The sequence below is a fragment of the Mustela erminea genome, chromosome 6 (genome assembly GCF_009829155.1).
Source record: "Mustela erminea isolate mMusErm1 chromosome 6, mMusErm1.Pri, whole genome shotgun sequence".
NCBI lineage: Eukaryota > Metazoa > Chordata > Mammalia > Carnivora > Mustelidae > Mustela > Mustela erminea.
This window is the reverse complement of record NC_045619.1, coordinates 24,260,453-24,279,905: the sequence shown is the minus strand read 5'-3', so window position 1 is coordinate 24,279,905 and position 19,453 is coordinate 24,260,453. Positions and strand designations below refer to the sequence as shown.

At 35.1% G+C, this 19,453-nt stretch overlaps 1 protein-coding gene across 2 annotated transcripts in view; it reads right to left on the bottom strand.

The window, feature by feature from the left end:
* CDK17 (cyclin dependent kinase 17) overlaps positions 1-19,453 on the bottom strand; it is a 112,253-nt gene that overhangs the window by 31,889 nt on the left and 60,911 nt on the right. For both annotated transcript variants that reach the window (XM_032346703.1, XM_032346706.1), the window contains exons 2-3: positions 8,690-8,836; positions 2,537-2,701 (exon numbers count right to left, since the gene is read on the bottom strand). In XM_032346703.1, coding sequence (XP_032202594.1) covers positions 2,537-2,701; positions 8,690-8,807 — 283 coding nt within the window. In that variant the 5' untranslated portion in view covers positions 8,808-8,836. The remainder of the gene's footprint in view (positions 1-2,536; positions 2,702-8,689; positions 8,837-19,453) is intronic.

The window sequence follows — 19,453 nt, the reverse complement described above, 5'->3', positions numbered from 1 at the left end:
AGAGGGCTCGATCTCGCAATCCTGAGATCATCACCTGAGCTGAAATCAAGTCAGATGCTGACCCAACTGAGCCACCCAGGCACTCCTTAATAACCCATTATTGAGAAAATTCTTACACTGATAAGCAATTGCAAATATGATAGTTTATAATAGACTGATATGTAATTTAAGAATATATTCCAATTACATAAAGATCTCTGGAGAAATTTTATGTGAAGATTTGAACAAAAAATTAACTTGGCAATAAAATGTAATGGTAACTGATTCCTAATTTGATGGTATAGAACACATATGAATCCAAGTATTCTTTTCTGTCACACTTTTAAAATGTTAAAGATAATTTAACCATGCCTTCTATTTCTGGGAGGATCTGAAATATTCCTTCCTCAAGGAAATGTTGAGTAAAATGTAATAATATTTTAAAATGGATAGCTGAGTTTGCAAGAATTTGTGCAAAATACCAAGGAAGAAAAGACAAAGAGAACTGAGAGTCAAAAGCTGTTATGCATAGACTGACTCTGTTATTCTCTCAGGGAGGGGTCGTAGTTCTTGGTAAGAAGGTGTCCAGGTTTAGCTGCCATACTGGGATAAAAGGGGAAGTGTCAGACGTCCAAGGTGCAAGTGCGAGTTTCCTAAAGAAAGGCATGAGACTCTCAAAGTACTAAAAGGGCAGACTTAAATCTGTTCTACTGCAAAAGGACTACAAAGGAGCATATGAACCTCAGACTATGAATAAATACTTGACTACCACCTGACTCAACCAAGAAATTCTTCATGTCATTAACGAACAAGTATAGTTCCAACATGAGTATCAGTATTTTCATTTCCATTAATAAAAGAAAAGTGAAACAATGAAGGCTTATGTCAAAATTTCATTCATTTGTCATGGTGTGAGCAACTTCTTCGCTGAATCAGGTAATAGTTTTTGAGTACTGAAAGAACATTTACTTCTCAGATGGCTCAATTTTGTGCCATTCACAACTATAAAAGCTACAGATACAACAAACACTTTCAATATTACTTTCTTAAATTCAGAACCAAAATCAGCAAATATGACCTATTTTTATATAGCTCCTAAGCTAAAAGTATTTTCTATATCATTAAAGAGTTATTTTAAAAAGAAGAATATGCAACAGAGACCATATGTGGCTCACAAAACCTGAAAAATTTTACAATCTGGACCTTTGCAGAAAAGTATGCCAATCTAGACAACATAACAAGAAATCAAGTCCTGATCTGAAGTATTATCCAATTTCTGTAAGGTAAACACTCCCTTCATGGCCAACCTCAAGCTACAACATGACAACCACTGAGTATGGAGTCGGGAAGAAATGTATAAACCATTACATAAAATTTTGACTATTACAGATACAACAGAAATAACCCCAAAAGTAGAGGTATTAGTAAAGTGTAGTAAAATAATTTGGAAATAGTGACTTTTAAGGATTCACTACTTTTGTTTTTAATTAGTTTACTTAATTACAGGTTTTTAACATTTAAATTTTAATAATGGCTATATTTAACAACCAGCTTGCAAAATTCTTGAAAATTTAACAATCATCCCTCATGAACCACTGTGAGCCAACTCCAGCACACCATTCCATAGGGTTAAACCTATAGGGCTACATACATTTCCCCATAGGTGAAACCCCACTATAAATAATAAAAGCTCATATTCCCCAAATTAACAAAACACATGAGGAAATAACCTGCCACAGCAATGGAAGCAGATAAAGCAAGGACTAAAATAAACACCTCAGAAACTTCACTAAATGTCAAGACTATAAAACCATTATTTTAAAATGATTTTAAAAACCACAATGTGATAGTAAGATGCTATCAAAAAAGACCAGAGAGATAAACAGAAACTTGCATGTATGCATTTTTCCTAAATACTTAGAATGGAATAGTGACTTAAGAATAGCAACTCAGGGGACAATCATGTATATGAATCATTGCACTGGGCTATTGTACGGTGATAATCTGAAGTTATTATGGTATGACCCTAAATTAAGCACCATCTTGAGATGCCATTCATCTTGAAATCTGGCATCCATCTCCTAGGGGTTTTGTTTTCTTCCTGATGGACAGGTTTTCAAATATTACTCCTCTGTAGTGTCAATACTAGTACCCTTCTATAGCCTTCCATCTTTCTGCTGTCTCTGTTATTTTCAACTTGATCTTTATTTTACAAAAAGAAAAAAAATCAGATAATGAAGGCTGGATGACTTCCATACAACCATAACAATAGCGGCGTGCCTGGGTGACTCAGACGTTTAAGCGTCTCCCTTCAGCTCAGGTCATGATCCCAGGGTTCTGGGATCAAGCTCTGCACTGGGTTCCCTGCCCAGCAGGAAGCCTGCTTCTCCCTCTCCACTCCCCCCTGCTTGTGTTCCTTCTCTCACTGTGTCTCTGTCAAATAAACAAATAAAATCTTTAAATAACAACAACAATAAAAAAAAAAAAAACAATAGCTACCTTCACTACATGACCTACAGTCAGAAAGTTTTAAAAAAAAAAAAGACCATTAAATTACCTAATCTGCTTCCATTTCTGGGCATTGCCATGAAGGATCCAAGGCTTCCTCCAATAACGCTATGTGGTCTCCGCAATGGGGGCTTCTTGAAGGACCCTGTGTACTGATGGAGGAAGGAATGCATACTGTGAGAGGTTGGAGGCCTGCCATTCTTCACAATAGGCTCTGTGGTCCACAGTATCCAAAATCATTCCATTAACAGCCCAAGATCCAGGATCACATGAGAAGGATTGAGAAAGCAAAACAGAAAACAAAAGGTTTATGAGATCAGTAATATTTAAGAATTCTTTGGCTATCTATACAAAGAACCAAAATTAAAATAATTTCCATGGAAAAATACTCAGAAAAAATGTTTTAATATTTGAAATTGGTTTAATCACTTAAGTATCCACTTCTTTTATAATCAAAATTGGTTAGCATTCACAAAACACAGTCCATAGATTTTATCCATTTGCTTATTTTAATATATCCCAAGCTTGTTTCCAAACTACCCCCACATTTACTAACTGCTTCATATATGCCTTATAATTAGGCATGCTATAGAATATAAAGACACAGTCCTGATCTAAAGGCATTTATATCCTTCCCTTCTAGACATTCAAAAGATATGTCAGTTAATAGATAAACACAGAAGTACTTAAGCACATATCAATATAGAGGTTCTGAAATTTATTACCCAAAATGTGGGACTTTTAATATAAAGTTTTTTTAAAGAAATCACAGACTTATAAACAAGCAGAAACATTTACAAAATATATAATACTTAAAAGTTATTTAATTATAAATGGGAGAAATCCTGTTTTATAATGCTTATGAGGAATTTCACGATTGCTTTCCACCTCTAAAGAAGAGCTCTAATATAGGTTAAAGACATGATGAAGTCTTCTATGACAAATAATTAGCCTTTTGTATTATAATTGTGTTTTACTGGTAGTAGCTAAGGAATTTTAAAAGGAACTAGGCTTCTCTGAGTATCTTTTCTCTTCTAAAAAAGAGCAAGCTCTTCTTCTGGAGCTGATCATCAGGAGTAGGAATACCCACATCTCCTGATGTGGGTATTTCTCCTGCCTGTAAAGCTTTATCAGACACCAAGAACAAGAAGATGAAGTGGCCTGCACCTCTACTGATAATGGCTGCATAAAAGAAGATGGGAAGAAGAGGATGGGGCCAAAGTGTCCTCAGGGCTCCGACAGAGCCCGGATTATCCAATTTGTGTAGAATACCAGACTGGAAAAAAGAAAAGTACTTAACTCATAATAGAGAACATCTGTCCAAAGCATCCCATGGCTTATACATTCCTTGGCAGTTGCTGCCTGATCAAGGATGTGGGGGATCTTAACTTAAGCCTAGTAAAATAACCAATGATTTAATAATGAATGGGGAAGGGGCATCTGAAACAAATGCAAAAATTGAATATTCAGTGTAGATACAAGCTAGAATATGTAAGAAAAAATTTTCTCTTTCTAGGTTATAGTATTTCATATCCGGAATCATAATAACATACAGAAATAATCTGTTTATAGACATATTTTAGTTGCTCTATAAAGTTATCCTGGGGATTAGAGCTTTACAGTCTTAAGGAATACAGGAGGAAAAAAAGGAGAGCATAAAAACATTCAATTATTAAGAGGACATTTATTTATTGTATGCCTACCATTCCAAGTCCTGGGCATTAACAAGTGAACAAAACAAGCAAGCTACTACTCTCTAAGATTATAAGATATTATGGAGGGGAAACAAATAAGAAACTAATGAATAATAAAAACATCAGATATGATAGGTAATATACAAAAGAGGTGATAAAAAATAAAGGTGCAGCTATTTAACACTTGGATACTGAGTAAAGTTCTCTCTGTAGAAGTATTTTTAACAGAGATTGAAATGCAAGAAAGAGCCCATCTTGGGAAGATAGGTGATGGTGAGTTAAAAGATATTCCAGAAGATAAAGCTACTGCAAAAGTCGACATGTGGCAGGAGTTTGACTTGCTAGATCCTCAAACTTAAGCATGTTTCAGTATCACCCTCAGAGACTTGTTAAAATACAAGACTGCTGGGCTCTACCCCCAGACCTCCTGACTCAGTATATCTGACACAGAATCCAAAAATGTGCATCTCTAACAAATTCTCAGGTGACACTGATGTTGCTGGTCCAGGGATCAAACTCTGAAAACACTGTGTTAGAGGAACACAGAAAAGGCAAGTGTAGCTGTACTACATATATTTAGTGAGGTCAAAGAGATAAGCATGTTTGTATGTAACCATAAAAGTTCAAATTTTATTCTGAAATTGGAATCAGTTATGGTAGCTTTGAAACAGGCAGTAACATGATCCCATTCACGTTTTAAAAACATCATTCTGAGAGGTCAGGGATGGTGGGAGGTAGAGGTGGTATAACCATAAAGAGGTAGCATGAAAGGGATCTCTTTCTGATAATGGAATACTTCCTTCTCCTGACTGCAGTGATGGTTATACAAATCTACACTTGATAAAATGACAAAAACTATACTCACATTTATTCCAGTATTAATTTCATGGGTTTGATAATGGTCTACAGTTAAGAAAAATGTAACTAAGGGAGGAACTGAGAGAAGGGCACAAGGAACCTCTCGGTACCACATTTGCAACTTACTTTGTTAAAAGTAAGTTGTTTAAACTTTTAAATTTTTAAAATTTAAAAATTTTAAAAATCACTCTTGCTGCTGTTGGAGAACAGATGAGAGGGAATCAACAGAGGGGAAATGGAAGGAAGAGACTATTATAGTCTGGCCTGGCCTAGAATGGAGAGAAGTAGGCAAATTTAGGATATATTATAAAGATAGAACCAAATGGCTAGCAGATATGGCTGCAAAATTACTTTCATACATATTCTCCCATCCAGCTTTTAGTGAGGACCTATATTAAAAAACATCTATCTGAAGAAAAATTTTAAAGCTGCAATAGCTGGAAACATGTTATCAAGCATATAAATGACTATCATTAATAGTTTTAAAAAAATATTTATGTAGTAAATACAAAGGAAAGTAGAATGGCAGAAAAGGGGAGAAGGGGGAAACAAAACAGTGAAGGAGAGAGAAAAATCAAGGATAATTCTGATTTTTTAATTTTAAGTGGTTTAGGTTAAATGAAGGAAGTTGGAAAAGAAGCCGATTTGGGGGGAAGGAAATCAAGAATTCTGGTTTGGTAGTATTAAGTTTGACTCTTATTAAACACCTATGTGGAGAAGTCAACTAATATCTGGATATGAATCTAGAGATCCAGACAAAAGTCCGGACTAGAACTATAGATTTAAAGTAGTCAGTATACACATATTATCAGAAATAATGGGACTGAACAACGTCAGCCCAAGGAGAGTGTACAGAAAGGAGAAGGGGTCCATGAATCATAAAATATCCCAACATTTCAAGAGTATGACAGCAATGAACTGGGCAATTCATGAAGATAATATGTTGCATTTTAAAAAATAGAAATTTTTAAGACATCAGGCTAAGTGAAAGAAGTCAGAAACAAAAAGACAAATATTGTATGATTCCACTTATATGAGGTACCTTGAACAGGCAAATTCACAGAGACAAAAAGTAGAATGTTGTTACCAGGGACTGAGGGAAGGAGAGAACAGAGCTATTATTTAATGGGTATAGAGTTTCAGTTTGGAATGATGAAAAAGTTCTGGGGATAGATGGTGGAGATACCCACATTGCATAACAACGTGAATGTACTTAATGCCACTAAAACCAGAAACTTCGAAATGGTTAAAATAGTAAATTACACATTATGTATAATTTAACATAATTTTTTAAAGTAATGGAAATCTATATGAAAAACAGCAGATCTTTCTTATTCTACAAAGTAGTTAGTTCAAAGTAAGACTTCCCAATGATTTTTTAACATCATAACATGTCAATCACTATGGTTTTATGCATCTTATTCATTTGGATCTTCTGATTATTAATGTGAACTACTGTGAGCAGGAACATACAATTTAGTAGCCCATCCTGTACTCTTCGTCATTCCCTACTCCTAATCCTGCTCTTACAAACACTATTAATATCAGATCCTAATCAGACCCTATACACATCCATAGTCTGTGCTTTCAACCTCATCCTTTCATGGACCTCTGCTATTTGTAGCAGTTAGGTACTACTGAGAATTTATATGTCATCCACTATTGTAAAAAAACTGTCACTGCTATCATGCATCAGATCAGAAGAAAGGAAACAACCTGGGAGTACAACAAAGCTTCATAATATCCATCAATTAGGCTTGTTGACTCTAAACATCGTAATAAACTGACCCAGTGCACAGACTGAGTAATAAAGAAAAGAAACTGGACTATCTGGAAAACTACATTTCAAGCTTTGTTTGCCTTTTAAGGTTTCTTCAGATTCTAAATAATCATGAGAAGCAATATTCTGTTAAGTTTTATTATACTTCCTAATAACATTAAGATGCAGTTTTCTTAGTTGAAGAAATTCAGTTGTCAAAAAAAGTAATTTTTGTTGTAGCTGCAGTTGAAAGCCCCAAATAGTATATATAAAATAAAACTTTTTTTTAGTGTAACTATGATTTATTTCCCATCTCATATTTAAATTGTCACCTATTCCCCTCATCAAATTCAGTAATTTTAATATATCTTCTCATCAGAGTAAGGTTAACTACTTAGACAAGATCCTGAAATATCTTAACTTTCTATGGTATGTCTAAAATACTATTAAGACATTCATTGGCGTGGCTGGGTGGCTCAGGTTAGGCATCCCACTCTTGATTTTAGTTCAGGTCACGATCTCAGGGCAATGAGACTGAACCCCATAGATTCTCTCTTCCTCTCCTTCTGCCACTCCCCACACCCTCTCTTAAAAACAAACAAACAAAAAACAAAACAAAAAAACCCCAAAGGGCTTAATAAAAATAACAAGAATTCAAAGGGGGTTTGAAGGAGAATTAAGGATTTTGCTCCTGGTACAAAAAGTAAGACATAAAACTGTCTTTTGAGTTTTGACCCAAATGCAAGATGTGTCTCCCTCCTACATGTAAGTTATATCCAAATTATTATTATTAAATTTTCTACTGAACTCATCATCTATTTCTCCTCTCCCCTATCACAACTAGCCAGACAGACTTGAGTAAATAATGATCCTCTGAGAAAAGAGATAAACTGAGGCTTGAGTAAGATAACTTACTTACTCAGTTAGTCATACAACTAATGAGGGTGTAAGTGTATTAGTGTATCCCAAATTCTAATCCTTCTAACTTAAAGTCTAGAGCCCTTTACATTGTATCTTTCCCTCTCTCACAACAAAGACATCTACATTCAACAGAAATGGGTAGGGGTATTCATTCATGTTTTCACCCACAGCCACAAATTTCTAACAGAAGAATTAGAGGTACAGGCAAGAAAGGCTTGCCAGAGAATGAGTACTTCATGACATACTGGCAGTCATTCCTGTAACTCCTTCCTTGTTATTAGTAGGACATCCCTAGGGTTATTTCAGTTTTGAATATGCAGCCTTGTTCTATAAATTTCATCAGGATTTTACATTTTAATCCACTCAATCAAAGAAGCTCTTTTCATTTTATATCAACATCTGCGTACTACTACAGAACTGCCAAACATGTGAAATGTTGTATGTCGATCTACTATTAAGTGTGCTAAATATTATGGATAGACCCTGCAGTAAATATAAAATAAAGAGAGTAAGATTCACTCACGTCATGAACCTTGTCTTCTATGGTCCACATGCATATACAATGTTAGAAAGCTACAATGAAGCCTCAAACAGGAATTTCACAAACTTACACTTTTAAGCTGTATTAACTTAGGTTAACTTAAAAATAGTTATTTAACAACCAGGATAATATTATAGAAATTATTCATTTAAGAGGCAATAAAAAACAGAAAGACAAACAGGATAGGAGAATCCATAAGGGTTAGAGACTAGGTATAGTAACACTCCTGGAGTAAAAATGAAACACTCCAATAAGTAAGTAAGCAAAAGTCACAGTCTTCTGTAAGTGAACCAAAGAACAAGACAAAGAAACAAACAAAAGGAGCTATTAGGAACTTATCGGAAAAGTAAATTCACATTCAATTTATAAAGTAATTAAAAGGAGGAAGCATCTCTCCTTCCCTCCCCTCCCCAGCCCCCAAATGCTTACCATTATCCTTGCTACTGTTTTCTTCAATAGTCATTTGTTCCGCCAATTCAGACAATGATTCATCAATAGTCTGGCTTCCTCGAAGAGTGAGGGATAGCCTTCTCTTAAATTTTTTCATCCTATCAACTGAATGTGACTTGAAATATCCTAAAAGAACAGAACAGAATGAAAACAAAATTAAAGCTCTTAAATATTTTAAAGCTTAAGAAAAATGTCATTCTGAGTTTACTGAGAATCTCCCAACCAGGAATATAAAAAGAAATTCTCATGCCCACCAATCACCACAAAATCCAACCCCGTCAAGATCTAGTCACTTTGATTAATGCTATATTTATGCCATATCACCAGTAGAGCAGGGGATTTTACAAAACTAAATTAAAATGCAGGTTTGCAGCATCACAACTGAATTTAGAAGGATTAGAAATTTTCCTAAAATGTGTTTTTTAAAAACTAATATAGTTAAAATATCAGTACTATTTTGATGCATAGGTCCCATCATTATAAATGTCAACCATCACATTGGAAGCAGTGTTATCTTTATATATAAATGGGGGAATAGGAGAAGTGAAAGGGGCTGGAAAGAGAATCAAGAATGATGTTAGACACTTTATTAAATAGCTCCAACAGGAATTTTCTTTTTTAAGTTCTTATTTAACCAGTATGTTGCATTTCTGTCCCCCCCACCCTTGGAACCTCTCTTCCTGTTATCCTAACAATGCCAAGTTTTAGAAGGAAGAATGAAAGCCAAATTCATAGCTCTAAATGCATACCCAGTACTATATACACTTTCATAGCACTTAATTCACTTAGTTTTCTTAACTCTGAAGAGAAGACTATAGCAGCTACAATATCCAATTTTCACAAATAAACTAATAACTTCAAAAAAGTTCCCTGGCTGAAGTCAAATGGACAATAAATAACAGAGCTGAGATTTAAAACTAGGATTATCTTTTCCTCTACAATTTATTTATTTATTTTTTTTAATTTATTTTTTTTTTTAAAGATTTTATTTATTTTTCAGAGACAGAGGGAGAGAGCGCGAGCGAGCACAGGCAGACAGAGAGGCAGGCAGAGGCAGAGGGAGAAGCAGGCTCCCTGCCGAGCAAGGAGCCCGATGTGGGACTCGATCCCAGGACCCTGGGATCATGACCTGAGCCGAAGGCAGCTGCTTAACCAACTGAGCCACCCAGGCGTCCCTCCTCTACAATTTAACCTCTCTGGAATTAGGACATAAAATATAGTTGGGAAAAAAAAAAAAAGCTTCTTTTTTTTCTTAGTGGTACATACAGCAATGGTATGATTCATAGTAGAGTCTCAAATAAAATCAAACAAGGGATTTACTGCCAAAACAAATTCCTCAGTAATTTACTTGCAACTTCTTTTCTAATTCACTATTTCTTACTTGGGATAAGGAACTTTACCAGATTACAAACATAATATAACCATTAGCCCAACTAAAAGTATGAGCCTTTTAACTCCCCTATACTAAATACATGTTTTACCATCCAGCTCTGGGCATCTACTTTGAATCTCTAAGTATTTTGCTTATTTTCTCACTCTAAGGTCTACAGAAATAGCTAAATATGCTGAACAAGTAAACTCTACATAAGGTATTATATGAATAAGTTTTATTGGCTCTAAGCCTGAGGAGAGGGTATGGAGTAGAAATTTTTAAGTGACAATATTATATTTTACCAACTTCTTTTTACATATGTATTAAAAAAATTCATAACAAAAAAATTTTAAAAACCACACACACTAAAATAGCAATAGTGTAGTATAACTACACTCTAATAAGGACTCTTTTTATCCTTAAGCACTAACACAACTGCTATTTTTTGGTGAGATACTGAAAAACCCCTCTTTCTTAGAAAAGGACAAATCCATGGTACTGAGTATGATATACTAAGTTATCTTCCAGTTGACTAATCCTCTTTTTAACTGTCTCTAATCAAGTTAAAACTATCTATAGTTACTAGATTTTTCAGTTCTAGAATTTCTATTTGATTCTTTTCTATAGATTCCTGTTCTATAGTTACATTCTCCATCTTGCTATCTATTTTTGTGGATAGATTTTCATACTCTAAAGCTCTTGTCTGTAATGTGTAGTCTGCATAACCTATTTCTAATGTTGACTTATCTCTGTTGGTCTTGTGTATGCCTAGTAATTTTTAATTGAATGTTACGCACTGTATGTAGTAACTGCATGAAAATATGTAGGAAAAGTCTAGAGGCTCTAGATTATGTTACCTTCTTCCAGAGATTATTCAATTTTTTTCTAACAAGCAGTCAGAGTAGGAGCAGATCACCTTAATCCAACCAAGGACTGAGCTGGCATGAGACTGGGTTTCAAACACCATTAATACTGGTCTACCTCTGATTTGTTCCCACTCTTAGTGTGCCCCCTTCAAAGGATTCCAGCTACAACCCTAGGGCTAGAACAACAAAAACAAAAAACTATTGAAAGCTCCACTCAACTTCCTCAGTTGCTTTTTGTTTATCCCTTCTACAAAGTTCAGCTTTCATTATCTTACCCAAAATAACTTAGTTAGAAAACACCTCAAGAGGGAAACCAGCCCAGAATATATCTCCCTTCCCTCCTGAATCTTAACTGCTTAAGGTGTGACTAACTTCAAAGCATGACAATGCCTTCATACTCATTTTTTCCCTATATGTCAAATAGTTCTCTGCAGGGTATGTCATATAATACAAGTTGCTCTATAATAGGCAAAAATGGAAGTGCAGGTGTGGATTAAAAGAGAGAATATATTTGTGACAGCACCATACTGTTCTGATTATTACAGCTTTGTAGTAGATCTTTAAATCTGTAATTGTTTTACCTCCAGCACTGTCCTTCTTTCTCAAGACAGCTATTGCTATTAAGGGTTTTTCGTGGCTCCATACAAATTTTACAATTATTTGTTTTAATTCTATAACAAAATGGTGTTGGTATTTGGATAGGCATTGCACTGAATCTGTAGACTACTCTGGGTAGTATGGATATTTTAACAATAGCAATTCTTCTAATCGATGAGTATGGAATATCTTTCCATTTATTTGTGCTACGGTCAATGTCTTTCATCAATGTCTTACAATTTTCTGAGAACAGGGTTTTCACTTCCTCGGTTAAGTTTAACCCCGGGTATTTTATTCTTTTTGGTGTATAGTATATGACTTACAATAGCCAAGACCTGAAAGCAGCCTAAGTGTCCATCAATAGATGAATGGATAAAGAGGATGTGGTGTGGAATATTACATAGCCATAAAAAAGGACACAATCTTTCCATTTGCAAGAACAATGGATAGACTTAGAGGGTATTATGGTAAGTGAAATTAGTCAGAGAAAGATGAATGCTGTTTAACTTCACTTATATGTAGAATCTAAAAAAAAAAAAAATGCATAAACAAACAAAAAGCAGAATCAGACCTACAACTACAGGGAACAAAAATGGATAGTTACCAGAGGAGTGGGAGCAGTGTGTGCAAAATGGGTGAAGGAAAGATGATGATACAGATTTCTAGTCATAGAATAAGGTTGTATGGTGACAGATGGTAGCTATACATGTGGTGAGCATAACATATCACAGAGATACTGAATCACTATGTTGTACATGTGAACCTAATATTGTGTGTCAACTATACTCCAATTAAATTTTTAATAAAAAATAAAATAGATAATATATGTAATCACCAAGCAAGGTGAATTTATAGGACACAGTCAGTAAAACGTAAGAGTTGATTCCAACTAAGAAAACTGTTACTGTAGGGCTGTCCTACATGCTAGATTCTTTACTTCTCAGTCAGCCCTTACACAGTTCACCTTGTTAATAATTCATGCCATTTGTTTAAAGCACATTAGATATTTAAAATAAACTGAACTATGGACAATCTCATCTACCCTTTTGTCACTGTAAGAATTTATACTAGAGACACTCTCCTTTGTAAGGATCCAGATCACCCTGCGTAGTAAAGAAGTACTCTATAAGCTTGGTGCAGCGTTGGGGGCAAAAAACACAAACTTTGCGCCTTCCAAAGAAAAGACATAACTGTGATTGACTCCTGAGAAATAACTTCGAACCCTTGGAATACAGTGCCTGGTAAGTCTCTTTGTTTGCCTAAGATCTTGGGCCACACCAGGCAATTCATATTAACAATGTAAATTATGGTAAATGTCTGCTTTTGTTATGCCTGGGGTTTGAGTCACACTATCAGATGGACCTTGGAGAAGGAGGATAAGGGAAGCTGGTGGAGACAGGGTAGCTAAGATAGTCACATGGGTACTTCCATGCCTCTGTGACTCATCCCCAGTGAAAATCAGGACACTGAGACTTAGGTAAGCTTCCCTGGTAGACAACACCTTGCACATGTTGTCATACAAGGTAGCTGGAAAAAGGAAGCCGTTTCCATATAACTCTACTAGGAGAGGATAACTAAAAACTTGCACCTGGTTTCCCTTGGACTCCACCCTACACATGCTTTTCCCTTTGCTGATTTTAATCTATATCTTTTCACTTTAATAAGTCACAATCATGAGTTTTTTCCCTCTGCTTTTGTCTGATTTCTGTATCCTCCTAGCAAATCACCAAGCCTAAGGATGGTCTCAGAAACCCCCAACGCACACTCCTTCAAGAAATCTATATTCCCAAACAAAAACTCTTAAGAGCTGATAGCTCACCACTACCAAGTTTTCAATTCCAATCTTCTCATAGTGGCATAATCACCGACCTCTACTGAACTATACAGACATCACCACTTTTGAATCTTGCACATCATTTCTAAAAGTTTGTGCCTCTTGTTTCAGATGACAAATAAGGACTAAACAACAAACTACAACAAAAATGGTATTACAGAATTAATTCACATAATATAGTAACATCCCATTCTGACCATTTGAGAAGTGGCCAATTCAAACTGTCTTATACTATAAATGTAAAATACAAACTAGATTGTTGAAGATGCAGTATTTTAAAAAACAAAAAGTACTCAGGGAAGCCTGCGTGGCTTTGTCATTTAAGCATCTGCCTCAGGATCCCAAGGTCCTGAGACCCGAGTTCTGCATCAGGTTCTTTGCTCAGTGGAGAGCCTGCTTCTCCTGCTGCCTGCTGCTCCCTCTGCTCGTGCTCGCTCTTTCCCTCTCTGACAAATAAATAAAATCTTTAAAAAAAATTCGTTTCTTAATGAAACAAGATGGGATTGGGAGGAGACAAACCATAAGTGACTCTTAATCTCACAAAACAAACTGAGGGTTGCTGGGGGGAGGGGGTTTGGGAGAAGGGGGTGGGATTATGGACAGTGGGGAGGGTATGTGCTTTGGTGAGTGCTGTGAAGTGTGTAAACCTGGTGATTCACAGACCTGTACCCCTGGGGATAAAAATATATGTTTATAAAAAATAAAAAATTAAAAAAAAAAAAAAAAAAGAGCCAAAACAATTAAAAAAAAAAAATTCGTTTCTAAATACTCAGTATTTTAGAAGAACGTAAAAATAACTCATTAATTGTTGTATAGATAACATTAAAAAATCCCAGACATATCTGCTTATGTAAAATGTATTACTAAAATTAACTCTTTTTTAAAAAATATTTTTAAATTAAGTATGGAATCCACATATTTCTATTGGACAATGCTGGTATAGAGCACTTAATTGATCTTGGTAGTTCTAAGTGGGTACAATGTAAAAAAGGAGTCACATAACTTTTAATCTTTTCTTCATAAAATGCATTTGAACAATATATCAAGGGACATTCTATTTTTATAACTCAGAATATTTTCTATCAAAATAATTCTGGTCTATAAAATAACTTTAAGTATTTTCTATCCTATCAGCAGTAAGAAAGCCATTTCAAGTTCATATTAGCAAGAGAAATAAAGTTTAAATCCTACTACAAAATTTTCAAAAGCCATATCCTCAAATGCAGATCCTTTTTTTAATCAGCCACAGTATAACTGTAACATTTTAATTGAGTCAAAATGATCAGTAAAGACAGAACTTAAAGAAGTTAAAGAATTTCACTGTCACAGTCTAGATCCGTATTAAAGAAAAAATACTCCCAAATTCCATAGATTCCTCGACATTTCTAATTACCTTTAAGTAGAATTATACATGTCAACATTTTTCCTCATTAGGTGAGGACAAAAACACATAAAATGCTACAATAAAAACACCCTTTAAGAAGTAAAAATTACTGGGACGCCTGGGTGGCTCAGTCGATTGGGTGCCTGCCTTCAGGTCAGGTCATGATCCCAGGGTCCTGGGATCAAGCCCCGAATTGGGCTCCCTGCTCAATGGGGAGTCTGCTTCTCCCTCTGACTGCTCTGCCTGCTGCTCCCCCTACCTATGCTTTCTCTCTGGCAAATAAAAATAAAATCTATTAAAAAAAAAAAATTAGGGGCGCCTGGCTGGCTCAGGGAGTTAAGGCCTCTCTGCCTTTTGCTCGGGTCATGATCTCAGGGTCCTGGGACTGAGACCCGTGTCGGGCTCTCTGCTCGGCGGGGAGCCTGCTTCCCCTCTCTCTCGCTGCCTGCCTCTCTGCCTACTTGTGATCTCTGTCTGTCAAATGAATAAATAAAATCTTTAAAAAAAAAAAATTAATGAGATGCCTGGGTGGCTCTGTTGGTTAAGCTGCTGCCTTCAGCTCGGTGATGATCCCAGGGTCCTGGGATTGAGTTCCGCATCAGGCTCCTTGCTCGGCAGGGAGCCTGCTTCTCTCTCTCCCTTGCCTGCCACTCTGCCTACTTGCGCTCTTGCTCTCTCTCTCTCAAACACACACACCACACACACACCACACACACACACACACACAAATAAATAAATAAAATATTTTTTTAAAAAATTTAAGAATTAACAATTGTTTACATTACCTTTATGGTTGATTAATCTTACTGTAGTGTAATAAAGCAGCGCTGAATTACTGACTTCCTGAAATCTAAAATATTTTACCTAGTTTAGTAAAAACTTTTATTTGGGATTGTTGGGATCTTAACCTATCTTAATATTCCTGAAAATCATAGTATAAACAATGTGATTTATGGTAAATGCCTAAATTTTTAGTTTAATGTTTAATTCATGCCATTGAAAAAGCTATTTTCACCTCAAAAGTAAATGTACCATAATTTAAAATAAACCCTAAACAAAAACTCCACAACTGTTTCGCTATTTTAAAGACTTAACTACATAGTAAACCATTATAAATTCTCAAATTTCAGCATGTTAATCTTCAGAGAACTTTTTCCTGACTCTGACCCCCTTTATTCCTTTTTTTTACTCACTGCACTTATCATGTATACACATGTACACATATATACTGCATATATATATATACACACACACATATATATCCCATATATATACACACATATATATCCCCAAATATGTATATACGTATGTATGTGTGTACACAATGCAAAATGTTTATGCTTTTGTAGCTTTCAAAAATATCTCAAGCTTTTTGTTGTAGCTAGATCAAATTAAAAAGGTAAAAGGGCAATAAATGATATTCAGAATGATAGCATGTAACATGCTTTATACACAGATGTATATATACAGCTGAAAAAGCTTAATATCACTTTCCCACTACAAGTGCTTTAAAAAAACCTTCCTTTATCACCTGGTGCTAAACTGGATCTGGGACTGTCTGCTGTCAAATTAAAAAATTTTTTCACAATTTTTTGGTTTTTGTTTATTGTGGAAATGTAACCATTCTGTTTACTTACAGAATACAGAAAACCATTCGGAAATGCCAACTCAGTTTTGTCCTAAGAATGGGAAACACACACATACACGCTTTTTTTTTTTTTTTTAAAAGACAACAGCTATATAGCTGTAAACATTCCCAAACTAGATCCTCTACTATGCATATTTACCTGCAAAAATTGGTGTCAGACTGTGGCTCTTTTGGCATTTGTGGTAAGAAGTTCTTCAGATGTAAATTTACCTTCTAATTCAAACTTCTCTAATATTAAAGGATTTATTAGAGTTGCAATTATCTGCTTAATGTCTTTGATATATTCTCAAAATAATTCCTTATTAAAACTACAGAAAAATTTGAGGAGAAAGCTGAAGATTGTTTATAAAATGCCTAAATTACTTTTCTTTAGGTAAGGAAGCAAAATTTACACGCAAAATACTTGGGAGCATTTAAAGTTTGGATTAAAATCCAATCTTTCCCCCCTCTCTGCCTGACTCTCTGACTACTTGTGATCTCTCTCTCTGTTAAATAAATAAATCTTTAAAATAAAATCCAATTTTAAAAAGGCAGATCAAAGTTCTAAAGTATCAAGTAGAGTAGCAGGACTTCACAATAAAGACAGTTTTGTTTATTTCTTTATAACATTTTCTGTAGGGACTATGGCTTTAAAATGAACCTGTTGTAAATGAGGTAAATTCATTCAGTGGTTTATAAGCAAATTTTTTATTATCTTTCCCTCAACAATCATAATGAAATCTAATGCTTTCTAGGAATGTAAGCTAACCACTCGGTGAAGAATAACTAACATTTAAAAATTAAGTTTTTTCAGTAGAGACACAAATTTCTTATTTACATACAACAAAGTTATTATACAAAACACCAACAGAGCACTGAAATAAAAGTTTCATAATGCTTATAGGAATGTTCCCTCCAAACACTTAAGTATCTTAAGTGTGTTAAAATCTGAAGATTATTCATACTATAAAAGGAAAAGAAAAGAATTATCACACACACAAACCAGAAAAAAAGAAACCTATGAAGGATATTCCTCTATTCATAAACACTACATTAGAAAGCCAATATAAAACCACTGTGACACCTGAGATGAATAGTAGGAAGCTATGGGAATTGGTCCCTCCACCCAAAACAACCAGTAAACTGGAAAAAAACAAACAGAATCAACTATTTCAAAACTCTGGAGCCTGACTGGCCACTCAAAACAGCCATGAGTGTTTGCTAAAGGGACACAGGCTGCTAGGAGAATCCCATGTGGGAACCAGCTAACACTGCCCATTCCTCAGAGCCCTGTCCTGCATTCCTGGAGCAGCTGGTTGATGCTGGAACAGGCAACGGGGAACCCTGATATCAAAAAACTGGGGGTTATATATTTTGATAAGTCTGGCCGATCAAAGACTGACAAAATGCAGACACTTCCCTTTCTTCCCTTGCAGGCTGCAGGGGCTTCCCACAACATCTACTGGAAGATTTAGAGACAGCAACATTTTGTTGTTGTTTGAGCCAGATATTAAAGAAAATCTTCATCAGGGCATTAGCTAACTGCAAAGGTAATGGAAAAGAAATTTCAATGACCACACACCACCAAGAATACATATGTGCAAAAATAGTTTGGGAAAGTCACAAACAGATGGCAGCAGCCTCAACAACAAACGCATACCTACGCAGTCAGAGAATCTAGCTTTTGGAGTTACTACACTATAATACAATGTCCAGGTTTCAACAAAAAATTACAATGCATACAAACAAACAAAAAAACATGGCTCATTCACAGGAAAAAAAGCATCTGACAGAAACCATTCCTGAGAAGTCCAGAATTTGGAATTAGTAGCCAAAGACATTAAATCAAGTGTCCTAAATATGCTCAAAGGGCTAAAGGAAACCCAATGACAAAAAAATAAAGGCAGTGAGGAAAACAATGTATGGGAAAAAGGAGAAAATCAATTTAGAGACAGAAATTATAAAAAGAACCAAAGAGGGGAACCTGGGTGGCTCAGTCAATTAAATATCTGCCTTCAGCTCAGGTCATGATCCCAGGGTCCTGGGACTGATCTCTGCATCAGGATCCCTGCAAGCCTGCTTCTCCCATTGTTAATTGTGATTCCCAAGTAACCATTAAGAAGCTAACTAAAAAGTATTACAGAAGAGGAAAAAGGGGAATCCGAAAAGTACACTATAAGAAAATCAACTGTGTAAAAAAGGGCAATAACAGAGAACTAAGGAACAAAAAACAAGACATATATAGAAAGTAACTAAATCAAAACAGTAAATCCTTATTAGTAATTACTTTAAATGTGAATGGATTAACTTCTTCTACTGAAAGGCAGACATTGGCATAATAGATTTAAAAAATATCATCTATCTACATATTGTCTACAGAAAACTTAGGTACAAAGACACAAAGAGATTGAAAATAAATGAGTAAGGTATTCCACACAACAGTTAACTAAAAGAACTGGAATTACTAGATCTTTGTCAAACAAAATAGACTACATAGGAAAAAAATGTTATCGGAGACAAAAAAGGGCTCTCTATATTAGTAAAAGGTTAATATATAACAATTATGAACGTATACATACCTAACAACAAAACCTGAAAATATATTAAGTAAAAAGTAACAAAACTGAAAAAAGAAGCAGATGGTTCTACAATAATAGAAATTGGAGATTTCAATACCCCATTTTCAACACCGGACAGAGGAACCAGACATAAGATCAATAAAGAAATAGAAAGACCTGAACAACAAAGATACCTACTGTACTAGACCTAACTGACATATATAGAATGTTCCACCTAACAACAGAAGAATACACATTCTTCTCAAATACAAACAGAACATTCTCCACGACAGACATTAGTAAGACCACAAAAAAAGTCTTAACATTTTAAAAGATTCAAATCATGCAAAGTATGTTTTCTGATCACAATAAAGTGAAACTGGAAATCAGTAACAGAAAACAAAACAAAACGAAACAAAAAACACTGGAGGGGCACTATATTCAACAGTAAATGTGGAGGCCAAGAAAAACAAGGCTAGTCTAGCCCTGACATAATTGCAGCCAT